The 19,123-nt window shown below is 49.3% G+C and overlaps 1 protein-coding gene across 3 annotated transcripts in view; it reads right to left on the bottom strand.

The window, feature by feature from the left end:
- LOC114842774 (pyruvate carboxylase, mitochondrial-like) overlaps positions 1-19,123 on the bottom strand; it is a 189,206-nt gene that overhangs the window by 2,476 nt on the left and 167,607 nt on the right. For all 3 annotated transcript variants that reach the window (XM_029128632.3, XM_029128641.2, XM_029128650.3), the window contains exons 20-26: positions 18,505-18,662; positions 17,981-18,067; positions 11,241-11,420; positions 7,993-8,167; positions 7,326-7,399; positions 877-1,017; positions 347-448 (exon numbers count right to left, since the gene is read on the bottom strand). In XM_029128632.3, coding sequence (XP_028984465.1) covers positions 347-448; positions 877-1,017; positions 7,326-7,399; positions 7,993-8,167; positions 11,241-11,420; positions 17,981-18,067; positions 18,505-18,662 — 917 coding nt within the window. The remainder of the gene's footprint in view (positions 1-346; positions 449-876; positions 1,018-7,325; positions 7,400-7,992; positions 8,168-11,240; positions 11,421-17,980; positions 18,068-18,504; positions 18,663-19,123) is intronic.

Raw genomic sequence — 19,123 nt, 5'->3', positions numbered from 1 at the left:
TGGTGATTATAGAGAGAGTTCACACAGCATTAATGCGAGCGCGACCCGCGGCGGCGGCAGCGGGTCAAAGAGTGAAGCACACTCGGCGCCGGGGAAATAATGGCTGTTTTTATGCAAACACAGTGTCGGGGAGAGCGGGACCCACACCTACACCGTGTTTGTGCACAAGCTGGATTCAAGGGGACACAGATGGGTGCTTTTCAAAATGTTTGCTTTAGAGCGAATGCGATCCTTGAGGTTTGGCACCGAGCGTAAAACTACTCTTTCCCCGCAGGATAATCGCATACATAACAACACAACCCTCAGTCACGATGGAAGAAACGTGAGCAGGTACATGTAAACTGACCTTGGATCCAACTTCCACTTTGACCTCCAGGACCTTTCCAGGCATGGGCGCCCCCACCTGCCCTTTGATGGACTTCTGAGCCTTGGGATGGAACTTCATTTCCTGGGTGGAGGCAGCAGACGGGTTTCAGGCATCATCCCAGTGCTTGCTAGCTAGCTAGCTAGCTACCATCCATCCATCCATCCATCCATCCATCCCTGCTGAGCTCCCATCAACCCATCATAACAGCATTTGTTTCTATGAATAAACATCAGCTGTCGTTGCCAAGAGCGCGGTCAGAAAATCTGCTTCCCCCCAACTCGGGTTTAAGTTGGGAAACATGCTTTTGAAGAAGTGTTCCTTCTCTGCCCCCTTGGGCCTGTGATTTATTCATCTGTTCCGACATCTCTTCCTCTCTCAACCCACCCCACCTGTCATCCATCATTCATCCATCTACCAGCTCGTACCACTAACGATCCCTGCTGCCTCTCCCACCATCGATACCTCCCCCATCAGCCATCGACGCCCCACCCCCCATTCCCCCCATGTACCTTCATGGCGACGGTGTCTTTGACCAGCACAGATCTCAGCTGTCCGTTGAGCTCAAAGAAGACCTCCCTCTGGCCGGCCTTGTTCAGGTCGCCCAGCGCCAGCGCCTTGATGTGCAGGATCTTGCCTCGCTCCAGCTCCACCTGAGAGCAAACAAAGGCGGAGGGGGGCAGCAGACAGAAAATGGAGGAATGAGAGCGCGAAGGAGGCGAGGGCACAAATCAGATTGCGTCTGAAAGCTGAAATTAATACATGGATGCTCAGTTCACAGGTGCAGCTAAAGCAATAAAAGCCACTGCAGAGCGTGGTGAAATTAAAGCAGTCGAGTTAGTGGAGGGAGACTCGCGCCGAGCTTCCTCCTCTTGTTTATTTGATTTCTCCCTCACTATGGGATGCAGCATTTCCCAGCATGCACTTTGCTGTAGGGCAAGAAAATATGGAAAGTCTGTGCGCTCATGAGGGGAACCATTTAACCTCACACTTCTGAAATTAATCAAATCATTTTGCATCTCATGTATGAGATTTGTGTCGTCAGAAACAAGTTTCATCTTGGTAATTGTGTTTGTTCGCCGTCACTCTGTGTAGCGGCTCCGGCCCGGAGGCTCCCGGGCCCCTGGTCCTGTGTCAGCCACAAACCCATCCATTCCAATAAGGGCTCATTACGGGCATTATGGATGGCTGCGGTCTAGTAAAAGTATCTGCTTTATAGCTGCGACAGAGAACCAAGGGATTCAGCCAGTAGCATTACAAATACCTGTGTTCACCTGCGAGAGCAGCAGCAGCTGCTTCAACGCGTCCTTCATACTGCAACATGCTGCACTTCAACCGTCCACCCTCTGCTTCATCAAAAGTACGATCCTTCATCAGTGTAATCAGTCCTGCACCACCGGAGGAGGCAGAGACCGCTCTCCTGCCAAACTCCACTAAACATCTGTGGGAACGCGTGTCGCCACTTATTGAGCAGAAACACCAAGTGAGTCTGAACTCACTGTTATAATGTGGGGAGAAGACGCACAAAAGGCTGAATGGACCGCGCGCCGCTGTGTTCTCTGGTCGTGTTATGACCCAACGAGCGTCTGAGGCAGAGACAGGGTGACGAGCGGAGCCTGGAGGCGGGAGGACGGAGACGAGGGCTTGTTTTAAGACGAGGCCACACGTCTCTCCCACTGTAGCCACAGCACGCTGCCTCTTTACGCCTCACATCAAGTGTGACCGCTGCGCGTCTCCACTTATCGACTCCCGCCTTCCTGCCGTTCTATTGGTTGATGTCTGTGTCTGTGCCCTGTCTGTCTGTCCACCCCTCTGCTCAGACGCCTCCCGTTCCATTGTGGGTGCGTCTCACATTTCCATCTCCATTGATATTCTAAACTAAGACAAAAATATGTGCGGCTGCAGGTGCCCATTGATCTCGCTATCGTTCCTCCGCTCTGATTCTTCACACGCTCCCCCCCTCTCCCGATCCGCCATCAAAACGCCCGTGCCTCTTCCTCCTCTCATGTCTCCCCCACCTTCCTTTTCAAGCCGCCGTCTCTGTAGCTGCTGCCGTTTTGTCAGGCTCTTGGCAGCTCTTTGCCAGAAACAACAACAACAAAAAAAAAACACGCCTCCCCTCTTCCCACCTGCGCGACAACGGCTTCCATGAAATATACAACATGTCTGCGTTTGAAGAGTTGCACCAGATTTACGAGACTTGTGAAGGTGATTGTGTCTCGCGTCTGTACACCTGTTTCATAGCGAGCGCAAAGTCGACTTCAATGCACAGTGCCGTTATCGGAGACATGCATTCATTGCTTCCCTTGTAAAGTAAATGCTATCACAGGCACCTGTAAATAACAATTACACCAGCACCTGCTGTCCCTGATCGTCGATACCCACGATCAATGTTTAAACCACTACGTCACATCTTGTGCCACGACATTAGATTTAAAGTAAAAAAACAACTACTATCAAACAAACTGCAAATCACGCCGCCGCCTCCCGTTTAGGTTCGCTTCCACCCTCCCGCGTTTATTCGGCGAGCGCCCGAAGCGCCGAGCTCTTTTCTGTCAAACCCAGCTGCTTATCCATTCGGAGCAGGAATGCGTCGGGGAGAGTTTCACACCACGCTTCACATCGCGTCTTTGTGGGGACGGGTTCAGATAGACGGCTGCAGTTTAGATGCAGTTCAGAGTTTGTAAAATAGGATTTGTTGAGCTCCGCGGCTTATTGAGCACTCGCCGCCTGTGTTTAGTGTAAACAAACAGCCGATCGGCTTAGGAGGAGACACCAGCACGACGCGGCGTCTGCGGGAGATTTATCTTCCTCTAAGATCAGGACTTCAATTGTGGATAATGTGGGAAAGCAAAGTGCTCCACTTCATCCCACCTTATTCTGCGCACGCTGCTTGATCAGCATCGACTGTTTTGGTGGTTACTCCCTAAACGACGCAGCAGAACGCATCTTCCATTGTGCCGCTGCTGCTTCGGCCTCTGCAGCTACAGCGTCTTCGCTGGGTTTGTCGGGGCTCAGGTTGTTGAAGAGCGGGAATCATTAGTCAAGTTTAATATACAATCTTGACAGAAATGACGCTGCTGCGAGCGAAGTGGCTTCAGAACACAAAGACGAAGCTCGTCTCCTCCGAGCTGGATTTGCAACAGGCTTAAAAAGGAAGAGTTAAACATCAAATGAATACTAGGAAAGCTTTAATATCCACTGCGCACAACATCAACAACTCGGGGTTTTAGGTCAAGCTGAGAGCTCACAAAGATCTTAGGGCCTGAATCTGTTTTGATCGATATTTCCGTAGCGATCGTCACATCTTGCTGCCGGGAGCCCGTGAACAGCCTTTGTTGTGAAGGTACAGTTAATAGTGTGCTTGCGTGAGCGCTGCAGCCGTCCATCTGCAGTGGACAGTTGCCGCTTTGGCTGCCGTCGCTGTGGGTTTAGCAGAAAAGCCAACATGGGATTACAATCACCGGCTCAAAGGCTTTGCCTCTGCTTTAAGTGTGAAGATCTGCCTTTTTATGCCGTAGCACTTTAACAGAGGTCACGTTTAACTCCAGGCCGCTACACTGTGTAAGTAGCATTGTGTGCTAGCTCGTCATTCATATGTGGCTATTAAGGTTCTCCTCCAGTCCTGTGACCTCTAACAGAGGTTCAGATCCTTAGCAGTTTGTTTTGGCCTCATCCTGCAAAATGCCCACATTTATTAAAATCTCAGTTTTAATTTCTGCCCAGGCTGGAAAGTCAAGTTAACAGGGACCCTGTAGTGATGTTAATCCTGTCCAAGTGGGGGCTCCTCGCTGCTCTGCTGCCTCGTGTCAGAGCACAACAACTCCCATTTCTGATGCCCCTCAGACACGTTGCAACCGTACCTGCGTCAAACCGCTCTCTGTTTGATGCAAGCCTCACAGGTCGCAGCAGCTGTCGCCAGCTTGATCAGCAATCAGCCCGTCTATATTTAACATTCATCACCTAGCGTTGCCAGACTCGCCTGGCAGAAATTAAAGCCACATCCCAAGTGATGAGCGCTTCCAGCGCACCTTCGACTGGTGCTCGGCAGCCAGGTCATTTAATATTTCCCAAGCGATGGCCCCAGCAATCAAGCGCAGACAACCGGAGATGTGACAGGGGACAACAGTGGAATATGCATCCAGCTGTAGGAAGCAACAGGATTAGTTTGCAGACGGTTATGTATGTGCGCACGCTGCAGCTGCAGACTAATTGAAAGCAGCCTGATAGGAAATGTACCACAGCACGGCGCGTGTCGACGCAGTTCTCCTGAATTACGCAAACCACACTGAGCTTTAAATAGACATGAGCCCGTTTTCATGAATGTAATGAATTCTAAGTAGAAATGACTACATCATTTCCAATCCAAGAACTTCACTCAGCCCTGGAGCCATTCTTCAGTGAGAGAAAACGACTCCAGCAGACACCTCGGCATGCGAACGGCCACTTCCCTGACATGTTCTCGTTGCCTTTTTAATTGGCTCTGATCCGGAGACGGCAGCGATCGTCCTGACGGGGGGTTCGCTTCCGTGCAGATGACGGGTGGTAAGCGCCGATCAGGGCGTCAGAAACGCCTGAACCTGTCAACACGTCTGTCAGACCGGAGAGAAACGGTAAAACACACTGCTTTTGAATCTGTGGAAGGTCTGAACGAACGGCAGGATTTACCGCTGAGTCACCAGACGTCAAGGCAGATCAAATACAAAGGAAGGGACAGTCAACCAGAGACAAATATGCCAAAAGCAATTTAGAAAAAACTCCTTTCTGGTCTTCAAACGCAGCTTTTGGAGACATTGTTGGTTATTTACACAGTAGATGAAGGAGATCATTTTTAATGTAATGTACATATCACGCCCATTTAATCTGCTAGAAGCCTTCATAATATTTATTTCTGTCATGGAAAGTGAATGGTTGACCAGTCTGTGGGGTCAATATTAGATCAGCACAATCAATGCAGCGGCTGATTCTCTGATAATGGAGCAGAAGAGTTAACGATGCTGCTCGTGTCCTTCCTCATATAAAAATCAATTAACAGACGCTCTGAGCCGTTTTGCTGCACTGAAATTGAAGCAGTGGTGAAATATGGGCAAATGGCAGCTGTGACTCACAGTCACTTCAATCTTTGCAGAAGTTAGGATGGAAATGACTTGAGAGAAAATACAATGTGAAAGGAAGCAGACAGATCCAGAAGGAGAGAGATTATACTGGGATTATACCCAGCACCAGTCAGACATAGGAGGGTGAGGTAACAGGAGGGGAATATAGACTATTCCACATTGCGATGCTAAATATAATTTCAACCACACACTAAAAAGGACATTTCATTTAAGAGACGAAGGCAGAATGTTGAAGATGCAGAAACACTAAAGCCAGAGCAGTGATTTCATTCTGCTCGATGAAGAAGTTTGCAAAATGCACACCTGTCCTTCAGGGAGACTATCACAATAATAATAAGTATTATTCTGTGCGAACCAACAGCAGGCTGTACTCCCACTTCAGAACGGAGGGCTGCTCTGCTCTTTGTTGGTTTGTTGAGTCGTGTGCAGGAAGTCACGCAGGTGAAGAGTGCACCATCTGTTTGACTGAGAGCTCGTACACTGATCCGAGGCGGATCTTCTTGTGCTGCAGCGCGATGAGACCATGGACGCAGGAACAGGCAGGCGCTGCACACGAGGCTCGCTCAGCAACGTCACAGCCGTCACCTCTAATGTGTCCGCGCGTTTACGGGCACATCCAGTTAAAATGTGCCGCCGTGAGCCGACATCGCGTCACGGTTTCATAAGCGCTTCCCTCCGTCAGGGGCTAATGGTCTAGTGTGTAACTCCTGTGCAGAGAGTTCCGCTCCCTTTAAAAAGGCTCTAAATGTTTTGAATATCGTACCAAAAATAATTCCGTACTTGTTGGCGTATTGAGTGACAGCCCCTGACGACGTCGCCTTCAACAGCAAAGCAGCACTTATCTTTGAACCGATGTCAGATCCTGACATCTGTCGCAAAGGGTTCCCTCTGTAGTTTTTCTCTGGAATTCACTCGTCAACCTGGACTGGAACAATCCCTTCAGTCTGAGTCGCACTCCTCAAAGTGGTTACTGCTGTCATTCTCCGCAAATGGTCCCTGAGCTGCACTATCTGGTTAAAAACGGTCTTCTATCCTGCTGTCAATCAGCGCGGCAGGCATCCTCAGACGTTCCGGTCGACGGTACATTCATGTATGTTGAAACTCATCTCCAGCCTCATGACTCCGCGCGTGGAACATCGGAGTTGACGGGAGAGCTTTTCCTATTTAGACGTCATTGTTTCCCGGGATCGTTCTGGTTTCGCGTACTGGGGCCTTGCAGTTGCAAGTGACAGCCAATTATCACACCTTCTATCCCCGTGCCCCACTAATTGGTTTGCATGCAAACGACTCCTTTGTTCCACTCCTTCGCCGAAGTGCTTAGTCAGCGGCCTCCCTGTTGGAGGATAAGGGGAGGTACAAGCCTCGGCGAATGTGTGAGCTCCCCTCAGGACATCCTGGCCTTCAGCGCGTAACGCGGGCCTGCTGTCAAAGCTCACATGGCAAAATTAAGCTGTTATGTTGGTGCAGGAAGCCAACGTGATGCGTTCAGGGACCAGGCATGATGCGCACCATAAAGCCTTTACATGTGCGCCCTCCCCACGGCGTTAACCCTTCGCTGGGCCTGGGCGCCATCAGACACCTGCCCTCCGCTGTGACGGACTCATTATTCTCTGCTGATTATATCTGGTCTTCAGCTAACTGCTATTACTGTAAATCAGACCTAATTAAATGGATTATTACATGAATGGTAATTAATATAACCCGACAGTGTGAAAGCGTAAGATTAGGTTAAATGAAAGGGATGGTGGTGATATCAGATCGGTTCGCTATTAATTATTCGACCAAATGAAGACTAACGCTGAGAAGCACCCAGGTGTGTGGAGCCACGTGGTAACGGCAGGTACCTCGAACTCCTCTGCGATCTTGGGTCCGTCCAGGAACAGGCGGGTGCTGAGACAATCCACTGGACCAAAGTTGGCTAAGGAGGATAAAACGCAATAATCAGTGACTTGACAGCCTCAATATACTGTAAGTAATACATGAAAAGAATACATTAAACCAGGAGGCTCAGTTTGCGTAGTGAAGAAGCGGTTCTCAACTCGAAGCAACAATCGCTGAATGCATTAATGCAGGAAGGAGCTGCTTGTCCCAGACTGCCTCACACTTTAAACTCACGCCCCCACACTCCAATGCAGTTAGTGGCTCGGCCGAGTCCTGCCTCCGCCGCCAGTGACACGCGCGTTACTGTATGTAAATTCCGCGTGTGAATGGCGATGATTGCTGGGTGCTGTGTTGTTGCCCCCCTGAGGGTTCAATTCAGAGGCGGAAGCATGTGATTGGTTTCCTGAAAGGTCCCCGAGCAGCCAAAAGCAGCAATTACAAACATTTCCAACTTTGTAATTAGTGCTGCTGACTTCAGATTGGCTGCTGCTAATTTCAAAGCCCAGTAATAAAGAGCGCTGGCGTCAACACAGACATGTTCAGCATAAACAAAACCAAATTTCATGACACGGAAATCAGTTAGTCAAAATGTGTTCATTAATATTGTGAACGTCCGCTGCGCCCACTCACAGGTGAACTCCTTGAATTCCTGGAACACTTTGGGGTACATGGCTGCTGACATCACGTCCTCGGGGGTGATGTCGTCCCCGTGGGCGGCTCGCAGGCCCTCCTCCAGGGACTTGAAGTCCATCGGGGGCAGAGAGGCGCCGGGGCGGCCGTCGATGCGCGGCAGGGACTTCAGCACCTGCCACAGAATGAGCAGAGGGTAAAAGAAGGGGCGTGAAGACAAAAGGCGCCAGGAAGCACGGCGGGCGCGAGGCACTAAGTTTGTATTCAAAGGCACGCGTCTCTATGGATGTTTCCTCACTCAGCAGCAGCCCGTGGGACGCTCAAGTATGTGGGATGTAGAAAGTCCTACTATATGTCTGGATAAAAGCTGCAAACAGTCAAAGCATTAATGGGTGACTTTGAAAGGGGGGCGGAGAGGCGCCGCTGCCGGAGGTAGACAGAGAAACACTTGAACTGGAGGAAATATGAAACTTATTACTGCAAATTATTTTGCGGATTTGCATAAAAGTGGCTCCACTGTGTCAAGATGCGCAGTGATTTCCACTTTAGCTCCGCGCGCCGCTCCCACTCCTCCAGCTCGTCTCTCGCTCGCCCGCCCGCCCGCTCTCTCTCTCTCTCCGGTGAAGCACCATCAGCCCAGCAGAGGAGTGCGCTGTGGCATCCGCGCTGCTTCTTCGAAATAGTGGAAGAGCCTCAGAGAGAAGGAGGAAGCCTGTGGAACGCGGAGGCCGCTACGAGACAAACGATGACATTTTATCTGCCCACGCCGCCGCCGCTGTTATCTGACACCACTCAGACGCTCCATCAGAAGCCACTAATAATGTGTGGTGAAGGGATGATGTCAGGCCTCGGCCACCGCGTGCTTTCCCTTTCCCTGTGCGTTGCCCCCACAGCGTGCGCGCGCCGCCATCGCTCGTTCGGCGGCGAGGGAGACGCTTCAGAGGCGGCGGCTCGTCGGCGTCCCCGCTCATTAACACTTTGTCCTCGGAGGACGCCGCGCACCTGAAGTGCTCGATTGTTTAACCCCGCCGGCAGCGCGTGGGTGTGTTAACTAATGAAGGAAAGACACACTTCCTTCAAGGTTATTTGCACTATCTCCTCATTTTTCGTGAAGCCACTCAGCGCATCTCCCCCTCATTCTTCCTTTTGAAGTGCGCTGCTCTGAGGGACAGGCTCATTTTGAATAAAAGTCTCATTACTTGACTTCCCCTTCTTTCCGACGGCCTCCTGCTTTTACGACCGTCCCTCTCGCATGTGTCTCGCTCTCGTCGTCGTCCTCGCTGCGACTTTTCTCCCCGCGCGTCTGTGCACACGTGTGCGTTTTGGCGTTTGCGATACGAAAGCGCGTGAGGGCGACGCGCCGCTCGCTGAATGGCACTAAAGCGCCATTAAAGAAACATTAGTTCCTCTGTGGTGCCGCGTGCCTTTACCCACAGGGATGCAGACACCTCAGCCCTAATGTGCTGCTCAGTACAGGATGTTCCTGTGCATCCATGCAAACAGATGCTGAGAGAGAAGTTAAAGCTGCTAACTTATACGCTGATCGGACTCAAACCTCCACTAACAGTCGACGACACACGTATGCTTTATATAAGAGGAACAGATGCTGTGGACAAGCAGTAAATAACCATCAAACTGTTGCCGCCGGTAAACGAGTGTCGCAGGAAAACCGCGGTTCGAGCTGCGTTAGAAGAGAACTGCACAAATAAAATTATTCAGTTTTCTTCATCTAAAACGCTACCTTTATTTAACTTAAAAGTCTGACACCAATTACTCTGATTTATACCTCAAATGCACCCGGAGACACGGTGCGAGCGACGGTAAGATTTATCAGATTTATCTCAGACTTGCAGCTTGTAAACACATACAATAAGCGCGGAGATGAAAACACTGTGAAAGGAGAAGCGGCGGCGGCTGCGAAGCCGAAGCCTGAATTGAAAGGAATCCAAGGGACGCAGCGAGTCGCTGCCTTTGTATGTGGAGTGTGAGGAAGCCTCTTGCTGTTTGTGTATTAAACACTGAGGGTGGATTGTCCCCTCTGCGCAGCGATTGTTGTCACGGTTTGAATCTCCGTATCTGTAGGGGAGCTTCAGACGAGCGCGTCTCCGTGCGCTGAGGATTTGCGTGAGGCAATAAATTGCAGGCTACATCCTCGGCGCTAATGGAGGGTGCAGGCTGCCCGAGCCCCGTAGGAAACACAGCAATACACCAATAAGCTGCAAAGCAGACATTTTTCACACAAAGTGTGGCGGAGGAAGAGGTTTGATGGTTATAAATGCTGTGAACTTTACAATCATGGCAGCCTCTCTCAGCATAATGTCTCCCACCGAGGATGAAAAACAAAGCGAATCCGAGGACTGACATTAAAGCGGCGGCGGCGGCTCCACCACCTTGTTTGCCGGCCGCCTCCTTCGCCATATGTTTTGATAAATAGGAGACGGGCTGACGGACGCTAATGGCCACGTAGGGGACGCGGGGTTGGAGAATTCGCGTCAAAGCTGAAAAATCACGGTGACTTTCAAGGGCGGGAGGCTTGATCATAAAATCCTCCAACTTTACATCAGAGGGGAGAGGAGACAACTTGATGATAAGGGCGACGCGAAGAAGTTTCAGAGCGAGGTAAACAAAGAGGAGGGAGGATGTGATATTGGATACACAAAGGGACAGGTTCAAAGACAACAACTAACAACCTCTCTCCCGTGCTGTGAGGGTTTAAGGCGCTGGGAAATTGATCTATAAATAAAAAGGTCTACAGAAATGTGCAGATGGGGCCTCACGCCACATACTTTACATGTTAGGCACCATTCAGCAGGTATAAAACTCTAGAGATGTGCTACTGTAGGTGAGCGGGGGGAAATGTCATGTATGTCAATATGTCAACAGGCTCTCGGTAGCGTGAGACAAATGCACGTGTTCTTTATTCATGCGCGTGTTTGTTGATGCGGCTCTGCCCCAGAAGCCTTCAAGCTGCCGGCCTCCGACGCGCCCGGGCCTCAGCCCCGATGTTTGCATTCGTGAGGAGAGCGGACAGAAGCAAACAGCGGAGAGCAGGCGAGAGGACAGAGCAATATCATGGTCAGCGTCTTCCTGGGAGCTGTCAGAGCTGACGATGCTCTGTGTGTGTGTGTGTGTGTGTGTGTGTGTGTGTGTGTGTGTGTGTGTGATTGTGTGTGTGTGTGTAACTGCAGGTAGATATGACAACGCATTCTCATTCTTCTAGTGGTGTATATGGGACATATCTACGGCACCTTGGACCTGAGCGGCTCCGGGAAGCCTCCGTGCGGTATCCCGATGTATCCCTGCAGGAACTCCACCACGGACAGGGGGAAGGACAGCTCGTCAGCCCTCTCCTCCACCTCGGCTCTGGTCAGGTCGTTCTGCACCATGAACTGGGCCAAGTCACCAACGATCTTCGAGGACGGTGTCACCTGACAAAACAAAAAAAAAAAAAAAAAAGACGAACAAAGCAGAAGCGTTAGCCTGTTTATGAAGGGGAAGAAGGAGTCATGTATGTCCTGTTCTACCACAGACTGAGCTCTGTTTGTTTCATAGCACAAGGAGGAATGTTCTTTTTCTGTCATTTTGATCTGAAACTTTCAAACGTATTTGAGCATAATGTTACACGTTTCCACAGTGTAATCAAGCTCTCTCTGTGCCCTGCAAAGCCCTAGTTTCCCTCGGTGGTACAAAGGTAAAAATGCTAATCCACACTGATTTCTCCACATATAAGCGGCGACAGATTCCGTTATGAAGATTTAGTGCTGAGTGACTGAGTGAGAAGAGGCGCGAGGAGAAGGAGGAATTAAAAGATGTTTACATCTATACTACACAGGGCCGAGTCTGTGAAACAGAACGAACCTGAAAATTGAGGAGGATCAAGAAAACATTCATTAAAATCACAGGTATTCATTCTTTCATTACTTATAATGGCATGTCATTATGGTAATAGCGATACCTATTAGCATAATAGTGATAAATGGGTCTCTGACTGCAAACAGGACACTGATGCAAATATCAATAGCACATATTACGCTTCAAATGTAATGAAACAGAATTTTAACTTCCTCTGTGCTTGCATTTAGTGGTGAGATGACTAAAAGGGAGAGAGGTGAATTACTGCGACCCTGTTCATAACAAGACCTCTCTGCTTAACAATGACCACATCTCTCCTCCTGAAAACCAGTCCTGGCTTTGGATCATGCTGGACAAGACAAACCCGCAAATACAGATCAAGCTGCCAGAATTCCCAGACACCTGTTTTATCAACACCTATTTCTCAGAGATAACGATGAATTATGCAGCGTCAGTCAGACGTGAGCCTGAACAGAACGTGCACCTGTGCTCAAACGCTGCTTTAGCTCCATTGGGGCCAGTTAAACTCCTGGGACCGCCTAATTTGGTCTCCAGAGGTAACGTTCATACCAGGCAGCCCTCTCCACCAGCAGGTTTCCTAATGACAGTTTAGGGTTCGTGACGAGGCCTAAACTCTATTTACAGAGAGTTTTCTTCAGCACTCGTCTGATCTTCTCAGGACACTGCTCTGCAGATGGGAATGTGCGATTGGATAAAACACTTTATAATGAGCAAAACTCAATGAGAAGAAGTGTGACTTTCATCTGTGAATCAGCTCCACGTGTAAGTGTTCGAAGTTAATGGCGTTAGCTTCACCTTCAACTCGCTGTGTGTTCATTGACTGGAGGCCTGTTGCCAAAAACGCAGCGTCAGAGTCGTTTCATGCATCACCCTGAATTGCTGCACGCAGGTTTGTTCCTTCAACACTTTGGCCCGAAAAGCTGATAAATCTTTCGATTTACACCAGGCGCTCCAGCTGCGAGGCATCGCTCGTGGGGGGAATTAAAGGGCCTCTTCCTTCCGTGACCAGATGCACCTGGAATAGCTGCTTCCTCCGTGCGACACTTTTTGGTTGTTTATGGCGCTTTTATTCGAGACGTTACGGCACCAGCCGTTTGGAAACTGGGTCACTGTAATTAATCTCCCAGTGACAGGGAGCATCTTTTAAGACCAGCCCAGGATGCCTGTTAAAGGCTGCAACCACTTGCCAAATTTTCAAAGAGCCTTGCAAGCAAATTAGTGCTTCCCCAGCAAGATACTGGAGAGAAACGCTTCCTGCTGATTGAAAAAGTGCGCACTTCCTTTTAGCATTTCCCTGCCGCAGCACCTAAAGCTCCGTTTGATTGGATGTGTGAATAGAAGACATAATGATACATTGCTTTTGCAGAATGACTGTTTACAGAAAAGCTTAAGAGATTTGAATGGGCTGTTGAAGCCCCTGGAGAGGCCATTAACTTGGTACAGCTGTGGAACAAACGCTCGCTGCAGACTGAATCCCAACCTCTCTGAAGCCCACAACCGGGCAGCGCTCGTCTACTTTCACCCCCGTCGCCCCTCTCCATTGTTTCCCCCGTCTTTCCGTCCCCAGCGTCCATTTTTCCTCATCAAACTCCTGTTGTTGCCGTTTATGATCCGTCTTCATGAGGCGTCCTCCTGCCCCCCCCCATCGCTCCAAGTCAAGTAACTACCATCTTCAGTCCTGGCGCTAAGAGCCGAGGTGCTGACTCTTCACTCCTCCCACATGAATCACCGTCTCCCCGCTCGTCATCCATCACTTTCCCCACCGTCTGCCGAATGTTTCTATTTCTGTGATCCACAGTAAGATCAGGACATCAACATCTACAGAGTAACATCAAGTGTTACTCTCATAAATCTCTGTTGACAAATCACCCTCCTCCATCTCCGAGTGCCTCACTCGCAGGAAAAGAAAATCTTATTTCCCGCTGTGTGTGAGCCACGCATGATGTGTGAGCTATTCTATATTTTTAGACGAGGAGCGAGGTATATCACATCCTGCCCCTGCAGGCTTCGAAAAACTGATTTCCTCTGCTCGTGGTGAAGCCGAGCTCAGACCCAACTCTGCAGCGCACCTCCCTCGGTCCTGATAAGACGGCGCGCGGCTGCCTTTCACACGCAGGACGCGTAATTAACAAACCACGCTTACATGTAGGTGGTGGTTAGACTCCAGACTGACTTAAATGAGCTGTACGTCTGTTTGTTTGACGTCACGTCTGCAGCAGATGTGAACATCTGGGGAGGAGGAAGACGGAGATGACTCGCGTGAAGTTGGGAACCTGGGCTAATTTCAACGTGATAGATATCGCATTCGGGCCGCGGTACATCATACTGTGGGTGCTTCCACACATAATCCACAGTAATTCACACAGTTAGATAGAAGCATTTCCGCGCTGAGGGATGTTGTTTACTCCCCTCAGCGTGCAGCGGCGCTCAGCCCTCTGATCGCTCCGTCTCCCTCGCCGCCACCTAAACGCATCTGCGGCGCCGCTGTAGTTTTTCATGCCGGCTCATTATCAGACGCGACGCACACCGCCCTCGTCCATCCCTCCCAGTTTTGCTCGGCTCCTTCACCTCTCACCGCCTCCGTCGCTCCCTTTTCTCTTCTCCTGCCTCCAATTCGCCGCTCTCCCGCTCAGGGCGGGATTGCGTTGCAGTACGTTGACACTGTGCGGGTGTCAGGGCCTGGCGTCCATTTGCTCTATGCAAAGGAGTGTATGAAAAGACATACAGTAGAAGTGACCAACCCTCTCTCTCTCTCTTTCAAACAAACTCCATATAATGGCAGCCAGGTACAGGGTGAAGAATGGTACCTGTCAGGAGAGAGAGGCGCAATAACAAGATGCTCAGAGAGAGCGAAGAGGAATGCAGAAATCATAGCAAGATTAGGGATCCATGAAGGAAGTGCACTTCAAGCGAGGGAAGGTGGGAGAGAGCGATTAGGGGGGAGAGGAGAAGAAGCAGAATGAGGGTGGCGAGAAAGGGCAGGGGGGAGAGAGAGAGGCAGACGGGGCGATCAAGTGAGTGACGGGAGGAGTGGAGAGAGGAGGAAAGAAGAAAAGGGATGGTCAGGGAGACATCTGCAGCCCCGCAGGCAACACGGGGAGGCGGTGCACCAACAAGACAGACGGAGCGCGTGTTTTATTAGTTCAGAGGTGAGTGAGCGAGTGAACGCGAGGCGAGAGAGGAGGAGGAGGAGGTAAAAGGGGAGGAAGACAGAGGAGTGTTTAAAACCCGCAGGAGTTTAAGAGCAGTCTGTTTTATTACACTAGCTCCCGGAGATAAGAGCTGCCATTCCAGCGGCTCCAGCCATATATTCTGCCTCGCGTACGTGTTGGTAAACATGAAAACTCATTTTCTTACTGTCACAGTAAATAGAACGTGGGGCAGGACTGCTAATCTTGTAGCTCCTCTGTTAATTGGAAGCTTTGTCCCTATAAACTTGGTCCCCGATATGTTTTCCTATAAATATAGTCCTCACAATGCACCAACATTGACTGTCCTCAGCACTAACCTCAATGTGCTCGAGTTCTCTCTCATGCGCAACTGTGGTTTCTGCACCATATTCAAAACGACGGCATCAGACAAAACGGACGGACAGACGTACAAGTAGCTTCAATTTAAAATGTAAAATAATTCATGAACTAAAGGAGCTTTGCCACCTAAAATCCTCTTAGGCTCAAGAGGCTCCTGTGAAATGAAGTCAAGCCCTTTGTGTTTCAGCGATGCAGAGATACTGCACAACGGAAGAACTCGTCCTTCGCCATTGTGCATCTCGCTCCGCTTCTCCCGCGATTCACACAGTGTGAAGTGAACGGCCTTACGCCTTCACGGAGGATCTTCACCTAACTAACTCTCCCATTAATAAATAGCTGCGTCCCCGTTTACGCACCCTGTGCATACACGCAGCAGCAGCATCAGCACAAGACTTGACCCCAGACGCTCGGCGGTAATTAAATCAACATTAGTGCAGACGAACACACATGAGACCGAGGTGATTTCTCTGCCAGTTCATTTTGCTGCGCTCATTTATAATTGTAAATTAAGTCTGTGGCTTTAGATAGACTTGGTGAATTTGCACTGGGTGCGCAAAAAGCAGCGTAATGAATCTACTCAGCTGCTCATCTTGGAATTAATATTAAGCTATAAAATAGTTTGGATTATGATCATTTTATGAAGTAAAATCACAACTCTCTGTCTCTGCGGTAGCTTTTGACGTCGCCTGGCATTAAGTGGAAGCCAATAAGCCCATAAGCCTTGTTTTACTGACAATTTAGACACATCCGGCACAAATATCTTGATTTCTTAATTCAGGACATGACACAGACGGCTACAAAACAAGAAGCAAGAATTAATAAGCCGGGGAAAGTAAGCAATCACTTTAATGCAAATCACTTTTATGCAAATGCTGTGGCGATGATTAAACATTAAAACCCTTTTAAATATCTGACATAATTATAGTTGTTTGTCTTTATCACGGTGAGGGGGGGCAGGGTGCTTGAGAAAACAGTCCTGTAAATATTTCCAATTCTTTATGCATCTGGTGTAAAGTGGTCTGGAAATTAAGTCCCCTGACAAACAATCCATCAGCCCCAGCTATGAGCCTGCGCCCAAACGGGCTGCGTGTGTGTGTGTGTGTGTGTGTGTGTGTGTGTGTGTGTGTGTGAGAGAGATGGTGGGTAATGTATATACCTTGCTGCTCTGCTTACTGCCAATGCACTAGTGTTTGCTGTGTCTCTTTTATATCTATATCTGACAAGCCCACTCCTACTGCCTTATCGACAAGCCAACAGTGTGCGGAACACAGCCATTGTCAAGCTAACAGGATACAACAGAGAGCATAGCAGGACCCGTAGGCACACTAAGCCAACATTGGCTTGTGCAGCGAAGCTCGCCAAGTCTTAATTGAATAGATAGAGAGCATGGGAAGAGGGTGGGGAGGTGGGTGGAGGGAGGAATTGATGAGGAAAACAGAGATTGGGGGAAGAAAATTAGGGAGAGGGGATGTGAGGAGGAAAATTGAGAGAGAGGCAGAAGGAATGAGCGAGAGGAGGAGGTGGTGAAGTAATGGGAAATCCATGGGAGCATGTCTACGATGAGAGAGAGAGAGAGAGAGAGAGAGAGAGCAAAATGAGAAGGACGGCGGCTGGGGAATAAACGTGTGCGAAGCGGCAGCGAAACGAGGAGGAGAACGGTAAAAAAAAATTAAAAGTGAGGGCAGGTTGATGGAGCAAGAGGATACGAAGAAGTAAAAAATAATTACAGAGTGAGTGCGAACACAAAGTGGGATAAATCTATTACGAGGCTGAAATAATGAAGGCAGAGAAACAAAGGAATTAATGAAAGATAATGAAAAACAAAAAGGCAAGAAGGGGGGGATTTAGGGTGGGAATGAAGCAGTGGACTCTGGAACCAGCAACAGAGCTTCCTCTTCATGACTGTGATTAATGGGTCCTTCAGAAAATCAGCTCAATCCGCTCCACTGGAGGTTCGACCCAAATTAACACGGAGGAGGCAAACCGACTTTAACCGTAAATACAACTAAGACGTGCGGACGAATCCTGCGCCAGGTTAAATCTGCACCTACTAGTACTTTAGTAGGCCAAGCAACCCACATCACTGGAACTAGTGCAGGAACATCAACCTGAAAGCGTCTGCCAAGCGGAGGCGAGGGGCGTCCTGGCACCAGCAGCCAGCGCAGCCCAGCCAGTGCCAGGCGTGAAGTCGGATTTTCTGCTCAACATCAAGTCTTAATTTGTCATAATGTATTATGGAAGTTAGCGAAGTGACGCACCCTCACGTCGCCGCGCTGGTGTTTATGCATGTAATGGCTTAGCACATGCAACGCTGCTACTCCCCCTTCAACCTCCTCTGAGTTATAGGATAATGCCGTGCACTGTTTTAGCTGCCGCCCTTAAATCAAAGTGATCTGGATATAGTCGTATGCCAGGCTAAATTAGGCTTCCCTGGCATCAGCTACTGCCAAAATGGTGATGAGGAGTCAAAGCGCCTCATCAAAAACTCGCTTGTGCAGCGTGTGACGCTGATTGAACAAAGACGCGCAAAAGCTGCACAGCTGCACTCGCGGAAATAAACAGCGATGTGTGTGTCTGTGTCTCACTTTAATGAGGTCTCCGAGTAGTTTGTTGGCTTCGGTGTAGGCCTTCTTCACCTCCTTGAACTTGTTACCCAGTCCCATACTGTGAGCCTGCAATGAACCAGAGTCGAGCAAGCAGCAGAGTGAATAACGAGATTCAAAATAACCTTTTCTGTCCTCAGAAAAAAAAAAAGTCAAGGCATGTTGAACAGTTATGTCAGCCACAGCTTTGGAAATGCATGATGAGTTATTATTTAGCAAAGGCCGGACAGACCAGATCAGATGTACTGCGCATTTGTAACAGTACAAAGCTGTTGGATACAGGAAAATATTTCCTGCTGCAGATGCATCGAGCAGCTCGGAGCGTGCAAACACAAATAGGACCGCGCTGAGGTAATCTCGTGTTTTTCACCCGCTCTGATGCATCATCAACCTTCCAAGCGGCTAAAAATGTACGTGTGGCAAAGAGCTTTGTGAAAATGCAGTTTAACTCGTTTATCCGCAAAATCAATCAGTGACAAACGCGTGGCCACAATAGCTGACTGTACCTGGAAGTGGAGGTTGGTGTACTGTCCTCCAGGTATTTCGTTTTCATAGACATCGGCGTTGCCTGATTTCATGGTGGCGGTGCAGTCGAATGGGGCGTACAGGCCTCTGGCCACCTCCCAGTACTCGCTGTAGTCAAACACCTTGTCCAGAGCGATGCCTGTGGAGGAGCGCCATGAACATGGGGTTAAAACAGTAGTGGATTTCTAAAAATTAATGTCAAAAATATATATATTTTTATATTTTAATCTTCTCACCACTGTACTATATGTGGGACCTGTGAGCTTGATGTGTGTAGAGCGGCCCAAAAGCCAAAACCTGCAGCTTTCCAATTATTCCACCCCTTCTCCTCAAAGAGGAATGGGAGTGAAATTTGCTATAAATATAGTAGAACTGCTTTTGTGGCAACCTGCCATTTGTCTGAATTAGTCATGTGAAAATTGGTGCCAGCCAACAAATTATGACAGCTTTTGGCTTATGCTGCCGCCGATGATGTATGAAAATATAAACATGATGTGAAAGTTGCATACAGCGATTTGTACAGCGTCCAGCCCATTAGATATGTAGGACAGCGCGCGGTGGAGTACGTTAGCCGCTCAGTAGGAAGTCAGCAGCATTCCC

The sequence above is a fragment of the Betta splendens genome, chromosome 2 (assembly GCF_900634795.4).
Source record: "Betta splendens chromosome 2, fBetSpl5.4, whole genome shotgun sequence".
NCBI classification, from domain to species: domain Eukaryota; kingdom Metazoa; phylum Chordata; class Actinopteri; order Anabantiformes; family Osphronemidae; genus Betta; species Betta splendens.
Note: the sequence above shows the minus strand (reverse complement) of the source record. Positions and strands in the feature narration are given on the sequence as shown.